This window comes from Chiloscyllium plagiosum, unplaced genomic scaffold, assembly GCF_037043375.1.
Source record: "Chiloscyllium plagiosum isolate Xiang-an unplaced genomic scaffold, Cpla_swu_hap1 HiC_scaffold_46, whole genome shotgun sequence".
Lineage (NCBI taxonomy): Eukaryota > Metazoa > Chordata > Chondrichthyes > Orectolobiformes > Hemiscylliidae > Chiloscyllium > Chiloscyllium plagiosum.
In genome coordinates, this window is record NW_028270184.1 from 2,634,059 (window position 1) to 2,660,229 (window position 26,171).

Consider the following 26,171-nt stretch of genomic DNA (forward strand, 5'->3'; position numbering starts at 1 on the left):
TCTCCAAACAGAGTCTAACCGCCTCCCTTTGACATTCAATGATGTTAGCCAGTTTTGAGAAGATTTGTAGCTCAGGTTGAGGTTCTGGATGTAGGTTTGCTCGCTGAGCTGGAAGGTTCATTTCCAGACGTTTCGTCACCATACTAGGTAACATCTTCAGTGAGCCTCCGGGCAAAGCACTGCTGATAATTCCTGCTTTCTATTTATATGTTTGAGTTTCTTCGGGTTGGTGATGTCATTTCCTGTGGTGATGTCATTCTCTATGGTGATGTCATTTCCTGTTGTTTTTCTCAGGGGTTGGTAGATGGGGTCTATCTCGATGTGTTTGTTGATAGAGTTCCAGTTGGAATACCATGCTTCTAGGAATTCTCATGCGTGTCTCTGTTTGGCTTGTCCTAGAATGGATGTGTTGTCCCTGTCGAAGTGGTGTCCTTCCTCCTCCGTATGTGAGGATAATAGTGAGAAAGGGTCATGTCTCTTTGTGGCTAGTTGGTGTTCATGTATCCTGGTGGCTAGTTTTCTGCCTGTTTGTCCAACGTAGTGTTTGTTACAATTCCTTCACGGTATTTTGTAAATGACAATAGTTTTGCTTGTTGTCTGTATAGGATCTTTCAAGTTCATTAGCTGCTGTTTTACTGTGTTGGTGGGTTTGTGGGGGACCATGATCCCAAGGGGACTGAGTAGTCTGGCAGTCATTTCCGAGATGTCTTTGATGTAGGGGAGAGTGGCTAGGGTTTCTGGATGTGTTTTATCTGCTTGTTTGGGTTTGTTGCTGAGAAATCGGCAGACTGTGTTCATTGGGGACCCGTTCTTTTTGAATACACTGTATAGGTGAATCTCCTCTGCTCTGCTGTAGTCCCTCTGTGCTGCAGTGTGTGGTGGCTCGGTGAAATAATGTTCTGATGCAGCTTTGTTTGTGAACGTTGGGATGACTGCTTCTGCAGTTCAGTATTTGGTCTGTATGCGTTGTTTTCCTATAGACGCTGGGTTGAAGTTCCCCATTGGCTGTTCACTCTGCTGCGACATCTTGTTATTGTTCCATCCTCTTTAGTGAATTTTATGACAGTTAAGGGTATTATTGATGGTCTTTAGTATCCTCACATACGGAGGAGGAAGGACACCACTTCGACAGGGACAACACATCCATCCCAGGACAAGCCAAACAGAGACACGCATGAGAATTCCTAGAAGCATGGTATTCCAACTGGAACTCTATCAACAAACACATCGAGATAGACCCCATCTACCAACCCCTGAGAAAAATAACCGGAAATGACATCGCCATAGAGAATGATATCACCACAGGAAATGACGTCACCAACCCAAAGAAACCCAAACATATAAATAGAAAGTGGGAATCATCAGCGATGCTTTGCCCAAAGGTTCACTGAAGATGTTACCCTGTACGGTGATGAAACGTCTGGAAATGGACCTTCCAGCTCAGCGAGCAAACCTACATCCAGATTCAATGGTGTTCCCATCACTGCATCCCCCCACCATCAACATCCTGGGGGTTACCGTTGACCAGAAACTCTACCGGACTCACCACATCAACCCAGCGGCTACAAGAGCAGGTTAGAGGCTGGGAATCCTGCAGTGAGTAACCCCCCTCCTGACTCCCCCCCCCAAAGCCTGTCCCACCATCTACAAGGCACAAGGCAGGAGGGTGAGGGGATACTCCCCACTTGCCCCTGGATGGGGGCAGCTCCAACAACACTCAAGAAGCTCGACACCATCCAGGGACAAAGCAGCCCCCGCTGGATTGGCCCCACACACACAAACACCCCCTCCCTCCCTCTCTCCCCCCACCGGCGCTCAGTAGCAGCAGTGTGTACCATCTACAAGATACACTGCAGAAACTCCCCAAAGACCCTCAGGCAGCACCTTCCAAACCCACGGCCACTACCATCCAGAAGGACAAGGGGCAGCAGGTACATGGGAACACCACCCCCTGCAAGTTCCCCTCCGAGCCCCTCACCATCCTGACTTGGAAATATCTCGCCGTTCCCTCAGTCTGGCTGGGTCAGAATCCTGGGATTCCCTCCCTAAGGGACACTGTGGGTCTACCCACAGCACATGGACTGCAGTGGGTCAGGAAGGCAGCTCACCCCCCACCTTCCCAAGGGGGCAACTAAGGACAGGCGCAGTAAATCCTGGGCCCAGCCACATCTTAAAGTAGCAATGGGCTTGGGATTGTGATGCCTCCACAGGTAAATAACTTTGCTTGAGGTTGAAGGGTTGGAGAATCAATGAGGGGGAGCTTGAAGAGAGTATTTCCGGGATGGGATTGAGGGGTGAGTTATCCCAATGAAGAGAGAGACTGTTTTCCCTGGAGAGGAGGAGGCTGGGGGGAGCTTGGGTGATGGGGGGAAACACACTGATGCTCATTGGGAGAGCTAGTACAGAGAGGATGGGCTGATTGGCTTCCTCCTGTGCCTTAGCAGTGAGGTGGTTGTGATTCTGTGATGGTGTGAGCCAGCTGAGGGTATTAGGGGAGCCGGGACTCGTTTATAATCCCACCTTCCCAAACCCAAACCCAAACTCCCCCTTTCTCTCCCTTCTTCCCCAACTAGAGGCAGCGCCTGATCCGGACTGGTGCCAGGGTTCCAGACCCACATGTTTCCCTCAGTGTGCCCGGGAAAGGGGCGATGGAGAATGGCACCGGTGCCAACGCAGCGGCTGAACCGAGGCAAGGAGCCGGGCACCCAGAGAGTGAGGAGACAGCAATCCCGGGGGAGATAGTGGAAGGAGAGCGGAAAGAGGGAGCTGAGAGAACGGGACCACTGCTCCCATTCAACATCCCAGGTACAGGCAGCAACATCGAGCAGGCCACTGCCCCCGAGACCCCACCGAGCCCGAGACCCCACCGAGCCCGAGACCCCACCGAGCCCGAGACCCCACCGAGCCCCATTCCCCACCGAGCCCGAGACCCCACCGACCCCGAGACCCCACCGACCCCGATACCCCACCGACCCCGAGACCCCACCGACCGCGAGACCCCACCGACCCCGAGACCCCACCTACCCCGATACCCCACCGAGCCTGATACCCCACTGCCCCCGAGCCCGAGACCCCACCGACCCCGATACCCCACTGCCCCCGAGACCCCACCGAGCCCGAGACCCCACCGACCCCGATACCCCACCGACCCCGATACCCCACCGACCCCGAGACCCCACCGACCCCGATACCCCACCGACCCCGATACCCCACCGACCCCGAGACCCCACCGACCCCGATACCCCACCGACCCCGAGACCCCACCGACCGCGAGACCCCACCGACCCCGAGACCCCACCTACCCCGATACCCCACCGAGCCTGATACCCCACTGCCCCCGAGCCCGAGACCCCACCAACCCCGATACCCCACCGACCCCGATACCCCACCGACCCCGATACCCCACCGACCGCGATACCCCACCGACCCCGATACCCCACTGCCCCCGAGCCCGAGACCCCACCGACCCCGATACCACACCGACCGCGATACCCCACCGAGCCTGATACCCCACTGCCCCCGAGCCCGAGACCCCACCAACCCCGATACCCCACTGCCCCCGAGACCCCACCGAGCCCGAGACCCCACTGCCCCCGAGCCCGAGACCCCACCAACCCCGATACCCCACTGGCCCCGAGACCCCACTGACCCCGAGCCCGAGACCCCACCGACCCCGATACCCCACCGACCCCGATACCCCACCGAGCCCGATACCCCACCGACCCCGAGACCCCACCGGGCCCGATACCCCACCGAGCCCGAGACCCCACCGACCCCGAGCCCGATACCCCACCGACCCCGATACCCCACTGGCCCCGAGACCCCACCGAGCCCGATACCCCACCGACCCCGAGCCCGATACCCCACCGACCCCGATACCCCACCGAGCCCGATACCCCACTGCCCCCGAGCCCGAGACCCCACCGACCCCGATACCACACTGACCCCGATACCCCACTGCCCCCGAGCCCGAGACCCCACCGACCCCGATACCACACTGACCCCGATACCCCACTGACCCCGATACCCCACTGACCCCAACCCCGATACCACACTGACCCCAACCCCGATACCACACTGACCCCGATGCCCCACTGACCCCGATACCCCACTGACCCCGACCCCGATACCCCACTGACCCCAACCCCGATACCACACTGACCCCGATACCCCACTGACCCTGATACCCCACTGACCCCAACCCCGATACCACACTGACCCCGATGCCCCGTTACCCCACTGACCCCGAGCCCGATACCCCACTGACCCTGATACCCCACTGACCCCAAACCCGATACCCCACCGACCCCGAACCCGATACCCCACTGACCCCGATACCCCGATACCCCACTGACCCCGATACCCCACCGACCCCGATACACCACCAACCCCGAGCCTGATACCCCTCTGACCCTGATACCCCACTGACCCCGATACCCCACTGACCACTGACCCCAATACCCCACTGACCCCGAGCCCGATACCACACTGACCCCGATACCCCACTGACCCCGATACCCCAATACCCCACCGACCCCGAGCCCGATACCCCACTGACCCTGATACCCCACTGACCCCAAACCCGATACCCCACCGAACCCGACCCCGATACCCCACTGACCCCGATACCCCACTGTCCCCGATACCCCACTGACTCCGATACCACACCGACCCCGATACCACACTGACCCCGATTACCCACTGACCCCGATACCCCACCGACCCCGAACCCGATACCCCACTGACCCCGATACCCCGATACCCCACTGACTCCGATACCACACCGACCCCGATACCCCACTGACCCCGATTACCCACTGACCCCGATACCCCACCGACCCCGAACCCGATATCCCACTGACCCCGATACCCCGATACCCCATTGACCCCGATACCCCACTGACCCCGATACCCCACTGACCCCGACCCCGATATCCCACCGACCCCAATACCCCACCGACCCCGATACCCTGATATCCCACCGACCCAGATACCCCACTGACCCCGATACCCCACTGACCCCGATACCCCACTGACCCCGATACCCCACTGACTCCGATACCACACCGACCCCGATACCCCAGCAACCCCGAACCCGATACCCCACTGACCCCGATACCCCGATACCCCACTGACTCCGATACGACACCGACCCCGATACCCCACCGACCCCGAACCCGATATCCCACTGACCCCGATACCCCGATACCCCATTGACCCCGACACCCCACTGACCCCGATACCCCACTGACCCCGATACCCTACTGACCCCAACCCCGATACCCCACCGACCCCGAACACGATACCCCACTGACCCCGACCCCGATTCCCCACTGACCCCAATACGCTGATACCCCACTGACCCCGAGCCCGATACCCCACCGACCCCGATACCCCACTGACCCCAAATCCGATACCCCACCGACCCCAACCCGATACCCCACTGACCCAGAGCCGGATACCACACTGACCCCGATACCCCACTGACCCCGATACCCTGACACCCCACGGACCCCGAGAACCCGATACCCCAGTGACCCCGAGCCCGATACCCCACCGACCCCGATACCCCGATACACCACTGACCCCAAACCTGATACCCCACCGACCCCGAGCCTGATACCCCACTGACCCCGATACCCCAATACCCCACTGACCTGGATACCCCACTGACCCCGATACCCCACCTCCCCGATGCCCCACTGACCCCGAAATCCCACTGACCCCGATACTCCACTGACCCCGATATCCCACCGACCCGATGCCCCACTGAATCCGAAACCCCACTGACCCCGACGCCCCATTGACCCCGATACCCCACTAATCCCGAATACGATACCCCACTGACCACGATACCCCACTGTCCCCGATACCCCACTGACCCTGAACCCGATACCCCACCGACCCCGATACCCCGATACCCTGATACCCCACTGACCTCGATACCCCAACGACCCCGACCCCAATACCCCACCGACCCCGATACCCCACTGACCCCGAGCCCGATACCCCATTGATCCCAATATCCCACCGACCCCGATACCCCACTGACCCTGATACCCCACCGACGCTGATACCCCACTGACCCCGACCCCAATACCCCACCGACCCCGATACCCTGATATCCCACCGACCCAGATACCCCACTGACTCCGATACCCCGATACCCCACCAAACCGATACCCCACCGACCCCGATACCCCACCGACCCCGATACCCCACCGACCCCGATACCCCACTGACCCCGATACCCCACCGACCCCGATTCCCCACCGGCCCTGATACCCCACTGACCCCAATACCCCACCGACCCGATACCCCACCAAACCTGATACCCTGGTACCCCACCGACCCCGATACCCCACTGACCCCGATACCCCACTGACCCCAATACCCCACCGACCCCAATATCCCACTGACCCCGATACCCCACCGACCCGGATATCCCACTGAAACCGAATCCCCACTGACCCCGATACCACGATCCCCACTGACCCCAACTCCAAAACCCCACCGACCCCGACCCCAATACCCCACCGACCCCGATACCTCTCCGACCCCGATACCCCACTGACCCCGAGCCCGATACCCCACTGACCCAGATACCCCACTGACCCCGATATCCCACTGACCCCGACCCCGATACCCCACCGACCCCGATACCCCACCGACATTGATACCCACTGACCCCGATACCCACTGACCCTGATACCCACTGACCCCGATACCCCACCGACTCTGACCCCAATACCCCACCGACCCCGATACCCACGGACCCCGAGAACCCGATACCCCACCGACCCCGATACCCCGATACCCCACTGACCCCGACCCCAATACCCTACTGACCCCGGTACCCCACTGATCCCGATACTTCACCGACCCCGATACCCCACTGACCCCGACCCAATACCCCACTGACCCCAATACCCCACTGACCCCAATATCCACTGATCCTGATACCCCGATACCCCACTGACCCCAATACCGCACTGACCCCGATACCCCACCGACCCGATACCCCGATACCCACTGACCCCAATACCCACCGACCCCGACACCTCACTGACACCGATACCCACCAACCCCGATACCCACTGACCCTGATACCCCACCAACCCCAATGCCCCACCGACCCCGATACCCACGGACCCCGAGAACCCGATACCCCACCGACCCCGATACCCCACTGACCCCGACCCCAATACCCTACTGACCTCGATACCCCACCGACCCCGATACTCACTGACCCCGATACCCCACTGACCCTGATACCCCGATACCCCAGCGACCCAGATACCCAACTGACCCTGACCCCAATACCCCACTGACCCCGATACCCCACTGACCGCGATGCCGATACCCCACTGACCCCGATCCCGATACCCACGGACCCCGAGAACCCGATACCCCACTGACCCTGATACCCCGATACCCCACCGACCCAGATACCCAACTGACCCTGACCCCAATACCCCACTGACCCCGATACCCCACTGACCCCGATCCCGATACCCCACTGACCCCGACCCCGATACTCCACTGACCCCGATACCCTAACGACCCTGATACCCTCCGACCCTGATACCCCGATACCCTACCGAACCTGATACCCCACCGACCCCAATACCCCACTGACCCCGATACACCACCGACCTCGATACCCACTGACCCCCGATACCCACTGACCCCAATACCCCGATATCCCACCGATCCCGATACGCACTGACCCCGATACCACAATATCCCACTGACCCCGATACCGATACCCAACTGACTCCAATACCCCGATATCCCACCGACCCCGATACCCCACTGACCCCGATATCCCCATACTCCTGTGACCCCACTGACCCTGATACCCCAATACCACAGTGACCCCGATACCCCACTGACCCCGATACCCCAATACCACAGTGACCCCGATACCCCACTGACCCCGATACCCCAATACCACAGTGACCCCGATACCCCACTGACCCCGATACCCCAATACCACAGTGACCCCGATACCCCACTGACCCCGATACCCCTATACCCCACTGACCCCGATACCCCACGACCCCAATACCCCACTGGCCCCGATACCCACCGGCCCCAATACCCCACTGACCCCGATACCCCACCAATCCCGATACCCCACTGACCCCGATACCCCACCGACCCCGATATCCTACCGATCCCAATACCCCACCGACCCCGATACCCCACAGTCCCCGATACTCCACTGACCCCGATACCTCACTGACCCTGATACCCCACCGACCCCAATACCCCACTGACCCCGATACCCCACCAATCCCGATACCCCACTGACCCCGATACCCCACCGATCCCAATACCTCACCAACCCCAATACCCCACTGACCCCGATACCCCACCAAACCCGATACCCCACTGACCCCGATACCCCACCGACCCCGATACCCCACTGACCCCGATACCCCACCAATCCCGATACCCCACTGACCCCGATACCCCACTGACCCCGATACCTCACTGACCCCGATACCCCACTGACCCCGATACCCCACTGACCCCGATACCCCACCGATCCCGATACCCCACCGATCCCGATACCCCACCGACCCCGATACCCCACCGACCCCAATACCCCACTGACCCCGATACCCCACCGATCCCGATACCCCACTGACCCCGATACCCCACCAATCCCGATACCCACTGACCCTGATACCCCGATACCCCACCGATCCCGATACGCACTGACCCTTATACCCCGATACCCCACTGACCCCGATACCCCATCGACCCCGATACCCCACTGACCCTGATACCCCACTACCCTGATACCCCACTGACCCCGATACCCAACTACCCCGATACCCCGATACCCCATTGACCCCGGTACGTCACAGTCCCCGATTTGGGGCGGCATGGTGTTGCCTCACAGCGCCAGAGACCCGGGTTCAATTCCCGCCTCAGGCGACTGACTGTGTAGAGTTTGCACGTTCTCCCCGTGTCTGCGTGGGTTTCCTCCGGGTGCTCCGGTTTCCTCCCACAGCCCAAAGATGTGCGGGTCAGGGTGGATTGGCCGTGGGAAATTGCCCGTAGTGTTAGGTAAGGGGTAAATGTAGGGGTATGGGTGGGTTACGCTTCGGCGGGTCGGTGTGGACTTGTTGGGCCGAAGGGCCTGTTTCCACACTGTAATGTAATGTAATGTAATCTAATCTACTCCCTCTGACCCCATACTCCACTGACCCCGATACCCCGGTCTGTATCCCCACTCCCCGGTCTGTATCCCCACTCCCCGGTCTGTATCCCCGGTCCCCGGTCTGTATCCCCGGTCCCCGGTCTGTCTCCCCGATCCCCGGTCTGTCTCCCCCATCCCCGGTCTGTATCCCCACTCCCCGGTCTGTATCCCCGATCCCCGGTCTGTATCCCCACTCCCCGGTCTGTATCCCCGATCCCCGGTCTGTCTCCCCACTCCCCGGTCTGTATCCCCACTCCCCGGTCTGTCTCCCCACTCCCCGGTCTGTATTCCCGATCCCCGGTCTGTCTCCCCGATCCCCGGTCTGTATCCCCATTCCCCGGTCTGTCTCCCCGATCCCCGGTCTGTCTCCCCGATCCCCGGTCTGTATCCCCGATCCCCGGTCTGTCTCCCCGATCCCCGGTCTGTCTCCCCGATCCCCGGTCTGTCTCCCCACTCCCCGGTCTGTATCCCCGATCCCCGGTCTGTATCCCCACTCCCCGGTCTGTATCCCCACTCTCCGGTCTGTATCGCCACTCCCCGGTCTGTATCCCCACTCCCCGGTCTGTCTCCCCGATCCCCGGTCTGTATCCCCACTCCCCGGTCTATATCCCCGATCCCCGGTCTGTATCCCCACTCCCCGGTCTGTATCCCCGATCCCCGGTCTGTCTCCCCGATCCCCGGTCTGTATCCCCGATCCCCGGTCTGTATCCCCATTCCCCGGTCTGTATCCCCATTCCCCGGTCTGTATCCCCGATCCCCGGTCTGTATCCCCACTCCCCGGTCTGTATCCCCACTCTCCGGTCTGTCTCCCCGATCCCCGGTCTGTCTCCCTGATCCCCAGTCTGTATCTCCACTCCCCGGTCTGTATCCCCACTCCCCGGTCTGTATCCCCACTCTCCGGTCTGTATCCCCACTCCCCGGTCTGTCTCCCCACTCTCCGGTCTGTATCCCCACTCCCCGGTCTGTATCCCCACTCCCCGGTCTGTATCCCCGATCCCAGGTCTGTCTCCCCACTCCCCGGTCTGTATCCCCACTCCCCGGTCTGTATCCCCGATCCCCGGTCTGTATCCCCACTCCCCGGTCTGTCTCCCCACTCCCCGGTCTGTATCCCCACTCCCCGGTCTGTATCCCCGATCCCCGGTCTGTATCCCCACTCCCCGGTCTGTCTCCCCACTCCCCGGTCTGTATCCCCGATACCCGGTCTGTATCTCCGATCCCCGGTCTGTCTCTCCGATCCCCGGTCTGTCTCCCCGATCCCCGGTCTGTATCCCCGATCCCCGGTCTGTATCCCCACTCCCCGGTCGGTATCCCCACTCCCCGGTCTGTATCCCCACTCCCCGGTCTGTCTCCCCACTCCCCGGTCTGTATCCCCGATCCCCGGTCTGTCTCTCCGATCCCCGGTCTGTCTCCCCACTCCCCGGTCTGTCTCCCCGATCCCCGGTCTGTATCCCCACTCCCCGGTCTGTATCCCCACTCCCCGGTCTGAATCTCCACTCCCCGGTCTGTATCCCCACTCCCCGGTCTGTCTCCCCATTCCCCGGTCTGTATCCCCGATCCCCGGTCTGTCTCCCCGATCCCCGGTCTGTCTCCCCGATCCCCGGTCTGTATCCCCACTCCCCGGTCTGTATCCCCACTCCCCGGTCTGTCTCCCCGATCCCCGGTCTGTCTCCCCGATCCCCGGTCTGTATCCCCGATCACCGGTCTGTCTCCCCACTCCCCGGACTGTATCCCCACGTCCCGGTCTGTATCCCCACGTCCCAGTCTGTATCCCCACTCCCCGGTCTGTATCCCCGATCCCCGGTCTGTATCCCCACTCCCCGGTCTGTATCCCCTCTCCCCGGTCTGTATCCCCATTCCCCGGTCTGTATCCCCACTCCCCGGTCTGTCTCCCCACTCCCCGGTCTGTATCCCCACTCCCCGGTCTGTATCCCCACTCCCCGGTCTGTATCCCCACTCCCCGGTCTGTATCCCCACTCCCCGGACTGTATCCCCACTCCCCGGTCTGTGTCCCCGATCCCCGGTCTGTCTCCCTGATCCCCGGTCTGTATCCCCGATCCCCGGTCTGTCTCCCCGATCCCCGGTCTGTCTCCCCGATCCCCGGTCTGTATCCCCACTCCCTGGTCTGTATCCCCATTCCCCGGTCTGTATCCCCGATCCCCGGTCTGTATCCCCACTCCCCGGTCTGTATCCCCGATCCCCGGTCTGTATCCCCACTCCCCGGTCTGTATCCCCACTCCCCGGTCTGTATCTCCACTCCCCGGTCTGTGTCCCCACTCCCCGGTCTGTATCCCCATTCCCCGGTCTGTGTCCCCGATCCCCGGTCTGTATCCCCACTCCCCGGTCTGTATCCCCACTCCCCGGTCTGTATCCCCATTCCCCGGTCTGTGTCCCCGATCCCCGGTCTGTATCCCCGATCACCGGTCTGTATCCCCGATCCCCGGTCTGTCTCCCCGATCCCCGGTCTGTATCCCCACTCCCCGGTCTGTATCCCCGATCCCCGGTCTGTATCCCCACTCCCCGGTCTGTATCCCCACTCCCCGGTCTGTATCCCCACTCCCCGGTCTGTATCCCCACTCCCCGGTCTGCATCCCCACTCCCCGGTCTGTATCCCCACTCCCCGGTCTGTATCCCCACTCCCCGGTCTGTATCCCCGATCCCCGGTCTGTATCCCCACTCCCCGGTCTGTATCCCCGATCCCCAGTCTGTATCACCGATCCCCGGTCTGTATCCCCACTCCCCGGTCTGTATCCCCACTCCCCGGTCTGTATCCCCACTCCCCGGTCTGTATCCCCACTCCCCGGTCTGTATCCCCACTCCCCGGTCTGTATCCCCGATCCCCGGTCTGTATCCCCACTCCCCGGTCTGTATCCCTACTCCCCGGTCTGCATCCCCACTCCCCGGTCTGTCTCCCCGATCCCCGGTCTGTCTCCCCGATCCCCGGTCTGTATCCCCGATCCCCGGTCTGTATCCCCACTCCCCGGTCTGCATCCCCACTCCCCGGTCTGTATCCCCACTCCCCGGTCTGTATCCCCACTCCCCGGTCTGTATCCCCGATCCCCGGTCTGTATCCCCACTCCCCGGTCTGTATCCCCACTCCCCGGTCTGTAACCCCACTCCCCGGTCTGTCTCCCCGATCCCCGGTCTGTCTCCCCGATCCCCGGTCTGTATCCCCGATCCCCGGTCTGTATCCCCACTCCCCGGTCTGCATCCCCACTCCCCGGTCTGTATCCCCACTCCCCGGTCTGTATCCCCACTCCCCGGTCTGTATCCCCGATCCCCGGTCTGTCTCCCCGATCCCCGGTCTGTATCCCCGATCCCCGGTCTGTATCCCCACTCCCCGGTCTGCATCCCCACTCCCCGGTCTGTATCCCCACTCCCCGGTCTGTATCCCCACTCCCCGGTCTGTATCCCCACTCCGCGGTCTGTCTCCCCGATCCCCGGTATATATCCCCACTCCCCGGTCTGTATCCCCACTCCCCGGTCTATCTCCCCGATCCCCGGTCTGTCTCCCCACTCCCCGGTCTGTATCCCCGATCCCCGGTCTGTTTCCCCACTCCCCGGTCTGTCTCCCCACTCCCCGGTCTCTATCCCCGATTCCCGGACTGTCTCCCCGATCCCCGGTCTGTCTCCCCACTCCTCCGGTCTGTCTCCCCACTTCCCGGTCTGTCTCCCCGATCCCCGGTCTGTCTCCCCACTCCCCGGTCTGTATCCCCATTCCCCGGTCTGTATCCCCAATCCCGGGTCTGTATCCCCGATCCCCGGTCTGTCTCCCCACTCCCCGGTCTGTATCCCCACTCCCCGGACTGTATCCCCACTCCCCCGTCTGTCTCCCCACTCCCCGGTCTGTATCCCCACTCCCCGGTCTGTATCCCCGATCCCCGGTCTGTATCCCCACTCCCCGGTCTGTATCCCCACTCCCCGGTCTGTATCCCCGATCCCCGGTCTGTATCCCCACTCCCTGTCTGTCTCCCCGATCCCCGGACTGTCTCCCCGATCCCCGGTCTGTATCCCCACTCCCCGGTCTGTATCCCCACTCCCCGGTCTGTATCCCCACTCCCCGGTCTGTCTCCCCGATCCCCGGTCTGTCTCCCCGATCCCCGGTCTGTATCCCCGATCCCCGGTCTGTATCCCCGATCCCCGGTCTGTATCCCCACTCCCCGGTCTGTATCCCCACTCCCCGGTCTGTATCCCCGATCCCCGGTCTGTCTCCCCGATCCCCGGTCTGTCTCCCCGATCCCCGGTCTGTATCCCCACTCCCCGGTCTGTCTCCCCGATCCCCGGTCTGTCTCCCCGATCCCCGGTCTGTATCCCCACTCCCCGGTCTGTATCCCCACTCCCCGGTCTGTATCCCCACTCCCCGGTCTGTATCCCTGATCCCCGGTCTGTCTCCCCGATCCCCGGTCTGTATCCCCACTCCCCGGTCTGTATCCCCGATCCCCGGTCTGTCTCCCCGATCCCCGGTCTGTATCCCCGATCCCCGGTCTGTATCCCCGATCCCCGGTCTGTATCCCCACTCCCCGGTCTGTCTCCCCGATCCCCGGTCTGTCTCCCCACTCCCCGGTCTGTCTCCCCGATCCCCGACCTGTATCCCCACTCCCCGGTCTGTATCCCCACTCCCCGGTCTGTATCCCCGATCCCCGGACTGTATCCCCACTCCCCCGTCTGTCTCCCCACTCCCCGGTCTGTATCCCCACTCCCCGGTCTGTATCCCCGATCCCCGGTCTGTATCCCCACTCCCCGGTCTGTATCCCCACTCCCCGGTCTGTATCCCCGATCCCCAGTCTGTATCCCCACTCCCCGGTCTGTCTCCCCGATCCCCGGTCTGTATCCCCGATCCCCGGACTGTCTCCCCGATCCCCGGTCTGTATCCCCACTCCCCGGTCTGTATCCCCACTCCCCGGTCTGTATCCCCACTCCCCGGTCTGTCTCCCCGATCCCCGGTCTGTATCCCCACTCCCCGGTCTGCATCCCCGATCCCCGGTCTGTCTCCCCGATCCCCGGTCTGTATCCCCGATCCCCGGTCTGTATCCCCACTCCCCGGTCTGTCTCCCCGATCCCCGGTCTGTCTCCCCGATCCCCGGTCTGTCTCCCCGATCCCCGGTCTGTATCCCCGATCCCCGGTCTGTATCCCCGATCCCCGGTCTGTATCCCCACTCCCCGGTCTGTATCCCCACTCCCCGGTCTGTATCCCCGATCCCCGGTCTGTATCCCCGATCCCCGGTCTGTATCCCCACTCCCCGGTCTGTCTCCCCGATCCCCGGTCTGTCTCCCCGATCCCCGGTCTGTATCCCCGATCCCCGGTCTGTATCCCCGATCCCCGGTCTGTATCCCCACTCCCCGGTCTGTATCCCCGATCCTCGGTCTGTATCCCCATTCCCCGGTCTGTATCCCCACTCCCCGGTCTGTATCCCCACTCCCCGGTCTGTATCCCCACTCCCCGGTCTGTATCCCCACTCCCCGGTCTGTATCCCCGATCCCCGGTCTGTATCCCCACTCCCCGGTCTGTATCCCTACTCCCCGGTCTGCATCCCCACTCCCCGGTCTGTCTCCCCGATCCCCGGTCTGTATCCCCACTCCCCAGTCTGTATCCCCGATCCCCGGTCTGTATCCCCACTCCCCGGTCTGTAACCCCACTCCCCGGTCTGTCTCCCCGATCCCCGGTCTGTCTCCCCGATCCCCGGTCTGTATCCCTGATCCCCGGTCTGTATCCCCACTCCCCGGTCTGCATCCCCACTCCCCGGTCTGTATCCCCACTCCCCGGTCTGTATCCCCACTCCCCGGTCTGTATCCCCGATCCACGGTCTGTCTCCCCGATCCCCGGTCTGTATCCCCGATCCCCGGTCTGTATCCCCACTCCCCGGTCTGCATCCCCACTCCCCGGTCTGTATCCCCACTCCCCGGTCTGTATCCCCACTCCCCGGTCTGTATCCCCACTCCGCGGTCTGTCTCCCCGATCCCCGGTCTGTATCCCCACTCCCCGGTCTGTATCCCCACTCCCCGGTCTGTATCCCCACTCCCCGGTCTGTATCCCCACTCCCCGGTCTGTATCCCCACTCCGCGGTCTGTCTCCCTGTTCCCCGGTCTGTCTCCCCACTCCCCGGTCTGTCTCCCCGATCCCCGGTCTGTATCCCCGATCCCCGGTCTGTATCCCCACTCCCCGGTCTGTATCCCCGATCCCCGGTCTGTATCCCCGATCCCCGGTCTGTATCCCCACTCCGCGGTCTGTCTCCCCGATCCCCGGTCTGTCTCCCCGATCCCCGGTCTGTATCCCCGATCCCCGGTCTGTATCCCCACTCCCCGGTCTGTATCCCCACTCCGCGGTCTGTCTCCCCGATCCCCGGTCTGTCTCCCCGATCCCCGGTCTGTATCCCCACTCCCCGGTCTGTATCCACACTCCCCGGTCTGTCTCCCCGATCCCCGGTCTGTCTCCCCACTCCCCGGTCTGTATCCCCGATCCCCGGTCTGTTTCCCCACTCCCCGGTCTGTCTCCCCACTCCCCGGTCTCTATCCCCGATTCCCGGACTGTCTCCCCGATCCCCGGTCTGTCTCCCCACTCCTCCGGTCTGTCTCCCCACTTCCCGGTCTGTCTCCCCGATCCCCGGTCTGTCTCCCCACTCCCCGGTCTGTATCCCCATTCCCCGGTCTGTATCCCCAATCCCGGGTCTGTATCCCCACTCCCCCGTCTGTCTCCCCACTCCCCGGTCTGAATCCCCACTCCCCGGTCTGTATCCCCGATCCCCGGTCTGTATCCCCACTCCCCGGTCTGTATCCCCACTCCCCGGTCTGTATCCCCGATCCCCGGTCTGTATCCCCACTCCCTGTCTGTCTCCCCGATCCCCGGACTGTCTCCCCGATCCCCGGTCTGTATCCCCACTCCCCGGTCTGTATCCCCACTCCCCGGTCTGTATCCCCACTCCCCGGTCTGTCTCCCCGATCCCCGGTCTGTCTCCCCGATCCCCGGTCTGTATCCCCGATCCCCGGTCTGTATCCCCACTCCCCGGTCTGTATCCCCACTCCCCGGTCTGTATCCCCGATCCCCGGTCTGTCTCCCCGATCCCCGGTCTGTCTCCCCGATCCCCGGTCTGTCTCCCCGATCCCCGGTCTGTATCCCCACTCCCCGGTCTGTATCCCCACTCCCCGGTCTGTAACCCCACTCCCCGGTCTGTATCCCTGATCCCCGGTCTGTATCCCCGATCCCCGGTCTGTATCCCCACTCCCCGGTCTGTATCCCCGATCCCCGGTCTGTCTCCCCGATCCCCGGTCTGTCTCCCCGATCCCCGGTCTGTCTCCCCACTCCCCGGTCTGTCTCCCCGATCCCCGACCTGTATCCCCACTCCCCGGTCTGTATCCCCACTCCCCGGTCTGTATCCCCGATCCCCGGACTGTATCCCCACTCCCCCGTCTGTCTCCCCACTCCCCGGTCTGTATCCCCACTCCCCGGTCTGTATCCCCGATCCCCGGTCTGTATCCCCACTCCCCGGTCTGTATCCCCACTCCCCGGTCTGTATCCCCGATCCCCAGTCTGTATCCCCACTCCCCGGTCTGTCTCCCCGATCCCCGGTCTGTATCCCCGATCCCCGGACTGTCTCCCCGATCCCCGGTCTGTATCCCCACTCCCCGGTCTGTATCCCCACTCCCCGGTCTGTATCCCCACTCCCCGGTCTGTCTCCCCGATCCCCGGTCTGTATCCCCACTCCCCGGTCTGTATCCCCGATCCCCGGTCTGTCTCCCCGATCCCCGGTCTGTATCCCCGATCCCCGGTCTGTATCCCCACTCCCCGGTCTGTCTCCCCGATCCCCGGTCTGTCTCCCCGATCCCCGGTCTGTCTCCCCGATCCCCGGTCTGTATCCCCGATCCCCGGTCTGTATCCCCGATCCCCGGTCTGTATCCCCGATCCCCGGTCTGTATCCCCACTCCCCGGTCTGTCTCCCCGATCCCCGGTCTGTCTCCCCGATCCCCGGTCTGTCTCCCCGATCCCCGGTCTGTCTCCCCGATCCCCGGTCTGTATCCCCACTCCCCGGTCTGTATCCCCACTCCCCGGTCTGTATCCCCACTCCCCGGTCTGTATCCCTGATCCCCGGTCTGTATCCCCGATCCCCGGTCTGTCTCCCCGATCCCCGGTCTGTCTCCCCGATCCCCGGTCTGTCTCCCCGATCCCCGGTCTGTCTCCCCGATCCCCGGTCTGTATCCCCGATCCCCGGTCTGTATCCCCACTCCCCGGTCTGTCTCCCCGATCCCCGGTCTGTCTCCCCACTCCCCGGTCTGTCTCCCCGATCCCCGACCTGTATCCCCACTCCCCGGTCTGTATCCCCACTCCCCGGTCTGTATCCCCGATCCCCGGACTGTATCCCCACTCCCCCGTCTGTCTCCCCACTCCCCGGTCTGTATCCCCACTCCCCGGTCTGTATCCCCGATCCCCGGTCTGTATCCCCACTCCCCGGTCTGTATCCCCACTCCCCGGTCTGTATCCCCGATCCCCAGTCTGTATCCCCACTCCCCGGTCTGTCTCCCCGATTCCCGGTCTGTATCCCCGATCCCCGGACTGTCTCCCCGATCCCCGGTCTGTATCCCCGATCCCCGGTCTGTATCCCCACTCCCCGGTCTGTATCCCCGATCCCCAGTCTGTCTCCCCACTCCCCGGTCTGTATCCCCACTCCCCGGTCTGTATCCCCGATCCCCGGTCTGTATCCCCACTCCCCGGTCTGTATCCCCACTCCCCGGTCTGTATCCCCACTCCCCGGTCTGTATCCCCACTCCCCGGTCTGTATCCCCACTCCCCGGTCTGTATCCCCACTCCCCGGTCTGTCTCCCCGATCCCCGGTCTGTATCCCCACTCCCCGGTCTGTATCCCCGATCCCCGGTCTGTCTCCCCGATCCCCGGTCTGTATCCCCGATCCCCGGTCTGTATCCCCACTCCCCGGTCTGTCTCCCCGATCCCCGGTCTGTCTCCCCGATCCCCGGTCTGTATCCCCGATCCCCGGTCTGTATCCCCGATCCCCGGTCTGTATCCCCGATCCCCGGTCTGTATCCCCACTCCCCGGTCTGTCTCCCCGATCCCCGGTCTGTCTCCCCGATCCCCGGTCTGTATCCCCGATCCCCGGTCTGTATCCCCGATCCCCGGTCCGTATCCCCACTCCCCGGTCTGTATCCCCACTCCCCGGTCTGTATCCCCACTCCCCGGTCTGTATCCCCGATCCCCGGTCTGTCTCCCCACTCCCCGGTCTGTCTCCCCACTCCCCGGTCTGTATCCCCACTCCCCGGTCTGTATCCCTGATCCCCGGTCTGTATCCCCGATCCCCGGTCTGTATCCCCACTCCCCGGTCTGTATCCCCACTCCCCGGTCTGTCTCCCCGATCCCCGGTCTGTCTCCCCGATCCCCGGTCTGTATCCCCGATCCCCGGTCTGTCTCCCGACTCCCCGGTCTGTATCCCCGATCCCCGGTCTGTCTCCCCACTCCCCGGTCTGTATCCCCACTCCCCGGACTGTATCCCCACTCCCCGGTCTGTCTCCCCGATCCCCGACCTGTATCCCCACTCCCCGGTCTGTATCCCCACTCCCCGGTCTGTCTCCCCGATCCCCGGTCTGTCTCCCCGATCCCCGGTCTGTATCCCCGATCCCCGGTCTGTATCCCCGATCCCCGGTCTGTATCCCCACTCCCCGGTCTGTCTCCCCGATCCCCGGTCTGTCTCCCCACTCCCCGGTCTGTCTCCCCGATCCCCGACCTGTATCCCCACTCCCCGGTCTGTATCCCCACTCCCCGGTCTGTATCCCCGATCCCCGGACTGTATCCCCACTCCCCCGTCTGTCTCCCCACTCCCCGGTCTGTATCCCCACTCCCCGGTCTGTATCCCCGATCCCCGGTCTGTATCCCCACTCCCCGGTCTGTATCCCCACTCCCCGGTCTGTATCCCCGATCCCCAGTCTGTATCCCCACTCCCCGGTCTGTCTCCCCGATCCCCGGTCTGTATCCCCGATCCCCGGACTGTCTCCCCGATCCCCGGTCTGTATCCCCACTCCCCGGTCTGTATCCCCACTCCCCGGTCTGTATCCCCACTCCCCGGTCTGTCTCCCCGATCCCCGGTCTGTATCCCCACTCCCCGGTCTGTATCCCCGATCCCCGGTCTGTCTCCCCGATCCCCGGTCTGTATCCCCGATCCCCGGTCTGTATCCCCACTCCCCGGTCTGTCTCCCCGATCCCCGGTCTGTCTCCCCGATCCCCGGTCTGTCTCCCCGATCCCCGGTCTGTATCCCCGATCCCCGGTCTGTATCCCCGATCCCCGGTCTGTATCCCCGATCCCCGGTCTGTATCCCCACTCCCCGGTCTGTCTCCCCGATCCCCGGTCTGTCTCCCCGATCCCCGGTCTGTCTCCCCGATCCCCGGTCTGTATCCCCACTCCCCGGTCTGTATCCCCACTCCCCGGTCTGTATCCCCACTCCCCGGTCTGTATCCCTGATCCCCGGTCTGTATCCCCGATCCCCGGTCTGTCTCCCCGATCCCCGGTCTGTCTCCCCGATCCCCGGTCTGTCTCCCCGATCCCCGGTCTGTCTCCCCGATCCCCGGTCTGTATCCCCGATCCCCGGTCTGTATCCCCACTCCCCGGTCTGTCTCCCCGATCCCCGGTCTGTCTCCCCACTCCCCGGTCTGTCTCCCCGATCCCCGACCTGTATCCCCACTCCCCGGTCTGTATCCCCACTCCCCGGTCTGTATCCCCGATCCCCGGACTGTATCCCCACTCCCCCGTCTGTCTCCCCACTCCCCGGTCTGTATCCCCACTCCCCGGTCTGTATCCCCGATCCCCGGTCTGTATCCCCACTCCCCGGTCTGTATCCCCACTCCCCGGTCTGTATCCCCGATCCCCAGTCTGTATCCCCACTCCCCGGTCTGTCTCCCCGATTCCCGGTCTGTATCCCCGATCCCCGGACTGTCTCCCCGATCCCCGGTCTGTATCCCCGATCCCCGGTCTGTATCCCCACTCCCCGGTCTGTATCCCCGATCCCCAGTCTGTCTCCCCACTCCCCGGTCTGTATCCCCACTCCCCGGTCTGTATCCCCGATCCCCGGTCTGTATCCCCACTCCCCGGTCTGTATCCCCACTCCCCGGTCTGTATCCCCACTCCCCGGTCTGTATCCCCACTCCCCGGTCTGTATCCCCACTCCCCGGTCTGTATCCCCACTCCCCGGTCTGTCTCCCCGATCCCCGGTCTGTATCCCCACTCCCCGGTCTGTATCCCCGATCCCCGGTCTGTCTCCCCGATCCCCGGTCTGTATCCCCGATCCCCGGTCTGTATCCTCACTCCCCGGTCTGTCTCCCCGATCCCCGGTCTGTCTCCCCGATCCCCGGTCTGTATCCCCGATCCCCGGTCTGTATCCCCGATCCCCGGTCTGTATCCCCGATCCCCGGTCTGTATCCCCACTCCCCGGTCTGTCTCCCCGATCCCCGGTCTGTCTCCCCGATCCCCGGTCTGTATCCCCGATCCCCGGTCTGTATCCCCGATCCCCGGTCTGTATCCCCACTCCCCGGTCTGTATCCCCACTCCCCGGTCTGTATCCCCACTCCCCGGTCTGTATCCCCGATCCCCGGTCTGTCTCCCCACTCCCCGGTCTGTCTCCCCACTCCCCGGTCTGTATCCCCACTCCCCGGTCTGTATCCCTGATCCCCGGTCTGTATCCCCGATCCCCGGTCTGTATCCCCACTCCCCGGTCTGTATCCCCACTCCCCGGTCTGTCTCCCCGATCCCCGGTCTGTCTCCCCGATCCCCGGTCTGTATCCCCGATCCCCGGTCTGTCTCCCGACTCCCCGGTCTGTATCCCCGATCCCCGGTCTGTCTCCCCACTCCCCGGTCTGTATCCCCACTCCCCGGACTGTATCCCCACTCCCCCGTCTGTCTCCCCACTCCCCGGTCTGTATCCCCACTCCCCGGTCTGTATCCCCGATCCCCGGTCTGTATCCCCACTCCCCGGTCTGTATCCCCACTCCCCGGTCTGTATCCCCGATCCCCAGTCTGTATCCCCACTCCCCGGTCTGTCTCCCCGATCCCCGGTCTGTATCCCCGATCCCCGGACTGTCTCCCCGATCCCCGGTCTGTATCCCCACTCCCCGGTCTGTATCCCCACTCCCCGGTCTGTATCCCCACTCCCCGTCTGTCTCCCCGATCCCCGGTCTGTATCCCCACTCCCCGGTCTGTATCCCCGATCCCCGGTCTGTCTCCCCGATCCCCGGTCTGTATCCCCGATCCCCGGTCTGTATCCCCGATCCCCGGTCTGTATCCCCACTCCCCGGTCTGTCTCCCCGATCCCCGGTATGTCTCCCCGATCCCCGGTCTGTATCCCCGATCCCCGGTCTGTATCCCCGATCCCCGGTCTGTATCCCCACTCCCCGGTCTGTATCCCCACTCCCCGGTCTGTATCCCCACTCCCCGGTCTGTCTCCCCGATCCCCGGTCTGTCTCCCCGATCCCCGGTCTGTCTCCCCGATCCCCGGTCTGTATCACCGATCCCCGGTCTGTATCCCCGATCCCCGGTCTGTATCCCCACTCCCCGGTCTGTATCCCCGATCCCCGGTCTGTCTCCCCGATCCCCGGTCTGTATCCCCACTCCCCGGTCTGTCTCCCCGATCCCCGGTCTGTATCCCCGATCCCCGGTCTGTATCCCCACTCCCCGGTCTGTCTCCCCGATCCCCGGTCTGTCTCCCCACTCCCCGGTCTGTCTCCCCGATCCCCGGTCTGTATCCCCGATCCCCGGTCTGTCTCCCCGATCCCCGGTCTGTATCCCCACTCCCCGGTCTGTCTCCCCGATCCCCGGTCTGTATCCCCGATCCCCGGTCTGTATCCCCGATCCCCGGTCTGTATCCCCACTCCCCGGTCTGTATCCCCACTCCCCGGTCTGTATCCCCACTCCCCGGTCTGTCTCCCCGATCCCCGGTCTGTCTCCCCGATCCCCGGTCTGTCTCCCCACTCCCCGGTCTGTCTCCCCGATCCCCGACCTGTATCCCCACTCCCCGGTCTGTATCCCCACTCCCCGGTCTGTATCCCCGATCCCCGGTCTGTATCCCCGAACCCCGGCCTGTCTCCCCACTCCCCGGTCTGTCTCCCTGATCCCCGGTCTGTATCCCCGATCCCCGGTCTGTATCCCCACTCCCCGGTCTGTATCCCCACTCCCCGGTCTGTCTCCCCGATCCCCGGTCTGTATCCCCACTCCCCGGTGTGTATCCCCGATCCCCGGTCTGTCTCCCCGAACCCCGGTCTGTCTCCCCACTCCCCGGTCTGTATCCCCATTCCCCGGTCTGTCTCCCCACTCCCCGGTCTGTCTCCCTGATCCCCGGTCTGTATCCCCGATCCCCGGTCTGTCTCCCCGATCCCCGGTCTGTATCCCCACTCCCCGGTCTGTATCCCCACTCCCCGGTCTGTATCCCCGATCCCCGGTCTGTCTCCCCGATCCCCGGTCTGTATCCCCACTCCCCGGTCTGTCTCCCCGATCCCCGGTCTGTATCCCCGATCCCCGGTCTTTATCCCCACTCCCCGGTCTGTCTCCCCGATCCCCGGTCTGTCTCCCCACTCCCCGGTCTGTCTCCCCGATCCCCGACCTGTATCCCCACTCCCCGGTCTGTATCCCCACTCCCCGGTCTGTATCCCCGATCCCCGGTCTGTATCCCCGATCCCCGGCCTGTCTCCCCACTCCCCGGTCTGTCTCCCTGATCCCCGGTCTGTATCCCCGATCCCCGGTCTGTATCCCCACTCCCCGGTCTGTATCCCCACTCCCCGGTCTGTCTCCCCGATCCCCGGTCTGTATCCCCACTCCCCGGTCTGTATCCCCGATCCCCGGTCTGTCTCCCCGAACCCCGGTCTGTCTCCCCACTCCCCGGTCTGTATCCCCATTCCCCGGTCTGTCTCCCTGATCCCCGGTCTGTATCCCCGATCCCCGGTCTGTCTCCCCGATCCCCGGTCTGTCTCCCCACTTCCCGGTCTGTATCCCCACTTCCTGGTCTGTATCCCCACTCCCCGGTCTGTCTCCCCGATTCCCGGTCTGTATCCCCGATCCCCGGTCTGTATCCCCACTCCCCGGTCTGTATCCCCGATCCCCGGTCTGTATCCTCGATCCCCGGTCTGTATCCTCGTTCCCCGGTCTGTATCCCCGATCCCCGGTCTGTATCCCCGATCCCCGGTCTGTATCCCCATTCCCCGGTCTGTATCCCTGATCCCCGGTCTGTCTCCCCGATCCCCGGTCTGTCTCCCCACTCCCCGGTCTGTATCCCCATTCCCCGGTCTGTATCCCCACTCCGCGGTCTGTTTCCGCGATCCCCGGTCTGTATCCCCACTCCCCGGTCTGTATCCCCGATCCCCGGTCTGTATCCCCGATCCCCGGTCTGTATCCCCACTCCCCAGTCTGTCTCCCCGATCCCCGGTCTGTATCCCCGATCCCCGGTCTGTCTCCCCACTCCCCGGTCTGTATCCCCGATCCCCGGTCTGTATCCCCGATCCCCGGTCTGTATCCCCGATCCTCGGTCTGTATCCCCGATCCCCGGTCTGTATCCCCGATCCCCGGTCTGTATCCCCACTCCCCGGTCTGTATCCCCACTCCCCGGTCTGTATCCCCACTCCCCGGTCTGTCTCCCCGATCCCCGGTCTGTCTCCCCACTCCCCGGTCTTTATCCCCGATCCCCGGTCTGTATCCCCACTCCCCGGTCTGTCTCCCCAATCCCCGGTCTCTATCCCCGATTCCCGGACTGTCTCCCCGATCCCCGGTCTGTCTCCCCACTCCCCGGTCTGTCTCCCCACTCCCCGGTCTGTCTCCCCACTTCCCGGTCTGTATCCCCGATCCCCGGTCTGTCTCCCCGATCCCCGGTCTGTATCCCCGATCCCCGGTCTGTATCCCCGATCCCCGGTCTGTATCCCCACTCCCCGGTCTGTATCCCCGATCCCCGGTCTGTCTCCCCGATCCCCGGTCTGTATCCCCGATCCCCGGTCTGTATCCCCACTCCCCGGTCTGTCTCCCCGATCCCCGGTCTGTCTCCCCACTCCCCGGTCTGTCTCCCCGATCCCCGACCTGTATCCCCACTCCCCGGTCTGTATCCCCGATCCCCGGTCTGTCTCCCCGATCCCCGGTCTGTCTCCCCGATCCCCGGTCTGTATCCCCACTCCCCGGTCTGTATCCCCGATCCCCGGTCTGTCTCCCCGATCCCCGGTCTGTATCCCCGATCCCCGGTCTGTATCCCCACTCCCCGGTCTGTCTCCCCGATCCCCGGTCTGTCTCCCCGATCCCCGGTCTGTATCCCCGATCCCCGGTCTGTATCCCCGATCCCCGGTCTGTATCCCCGATCCCCGGTCTGTATCCCCACTCCCCGGTCTGTCTCCCCGATCCCCGGTCTGTCTCCCCGATCCCCGGTCTGTATCCCCGATCCCCGGTCTGTATCCCCGATCCCCGGTCTGTATCCCCACTCCCCGGTCTGTATCCCCACTCCCCGGTCTGTATCCCCACTCCACGGTCTGTATCCCCACTCCCCGGTCTGTATCCCCGATCCCCGGTCTGTCTCCCCACTCCCCGGTCTGTCTCCCCACTCCCCGGTCTGTATCCCCACTCCCCGGTCTGTATCCCTGATCCCCGGTCTGTATCCCCGATCCCCGGTCTGTATCCCCACTCCCCGGTCTGTATCCCCACTCCCCGGTCTGTCTCCCCGATCCCCGGTCTGTCTCCCCGATCCCCGGTCTGTATCCCCGATCCCCGGTCTGTCTCCCGACTCCCCGGTCTGTATCCCCGATCCCCGGTCTGTCTCCCCACTCCCCGGTCTGTATCCCCACTCCCCGGACTGTATCCCCACTCCCCCGTCTGTCTCCCCACTCCCCGGTCTGTATCCCCACTCCCCGGTCTGTATCCCCGATCCCCGGTCTGTATCCCCACTCCCCGGTCAGTATCCCCACTCCCCGGTCTGTATCCCCGATCCCCAGTCTGTATCCCCACTCCCCGGTCTGTCTCCCCGATCCCCGGTCTGTATCCCCGATCCCCGGACTGTCTCCCCGATCCCCGGTCTGTATCCCCACTCCCCGGTCTGTATCCCCACTCCCCGGTCTGTATCCCCACTCCCCGTCTGTCTCCCCGATCCCCGGTCTGTATCCCCACTCCCCGGTCTGTATCCCCGATCCCCGGTCTGTCTCCCCGATCCCCGGTCTGTATCCCCGATCCCCGGTCTGTATCCCCGATCCCCGGTCTGTATCCCCACTCCCCGGTCTGTCTCCCCGATCCCCGGTATGTCTCCCCGATCCCCGGTCTGTATCCCCGATCCCCGGTCTGTATCCCCGATCCCCGGTCTGTATCCCCACTCCCCGGTCTGTATCCCCACTCCCCGGTCTGTATCCCCACTCCCCGGTCTGTCTCCCCGATCCCCGGTCTGTCTCCCCGATCCCCGGTCTGTCTCCCCGATCCCCGGTCTGTATCCCCGATCCCCGGTCTGTATCCCCGATCCCCGGTCTGTATCCCCACTCCCCGGTCTGTATCCCCACTCCCCGGTCTGTATCCCCACTCCCCGGTCTGTATCCCCGATCCCCGGTCTGTCTCCCCGATCCCCGGTCTGTATCCCCACTCCCCGGTCTGTCTCCCCGATCCCCGGTCTGTATCCCCGATCCCCGGTCTGTATCCCCACTCCCCGGTCTGTCTCCCCGATCCCCGGTCTGTCTCCCCACTCCCCGGTCTGTCTCCCCGATCCCCGGTCTGTATCCCCGATCCCCGGTCTGTCTCCCCGATCCCCGGTCTGTATCCCCACTCCCCGGTCTGTCTCCCCGATCCCCGGTCTGTATCCCCGATCCCCGGTCTGTATCCCCGATCCCCGGTCTGTATCCCCACTCCCCGGTCTGTATCCCCACTCCCCGGTCTGTATCCCCACTCCCCGGTCTGTCTCCCCGATCCCCGGTCTGTCTCCCCGATCCCCGGTCTGTCTCCCCACTCCCCGGTCTGTCTCCCCGATCCCC

The 26,171-nt window shown here is 64.0% G+C and overlaps 1 protein-coding gene across 1 annotated transcript in view; it reads left to right on the forward strand.

Moving 5' to 3' along the window:
• Positions 1-26,171, forward strand: part of LOC122547681 (sodium/potassium/calcium exchanger 3-like) — a 161,102-nt gene that overhangs the window by 46,742 nt on the left and 88,189 nt on the right. The window contains exon 11 of the mRNA XM_087983563.1: positions 2,574-2,805. Within this exon, the coding sequence (XP_087839689.1) occupies positions 2,574-2,805 (232 nt within the window). The remainder of the gene's footprint in view (positions 1-2,573; positions 2,806-26,171) is intronic.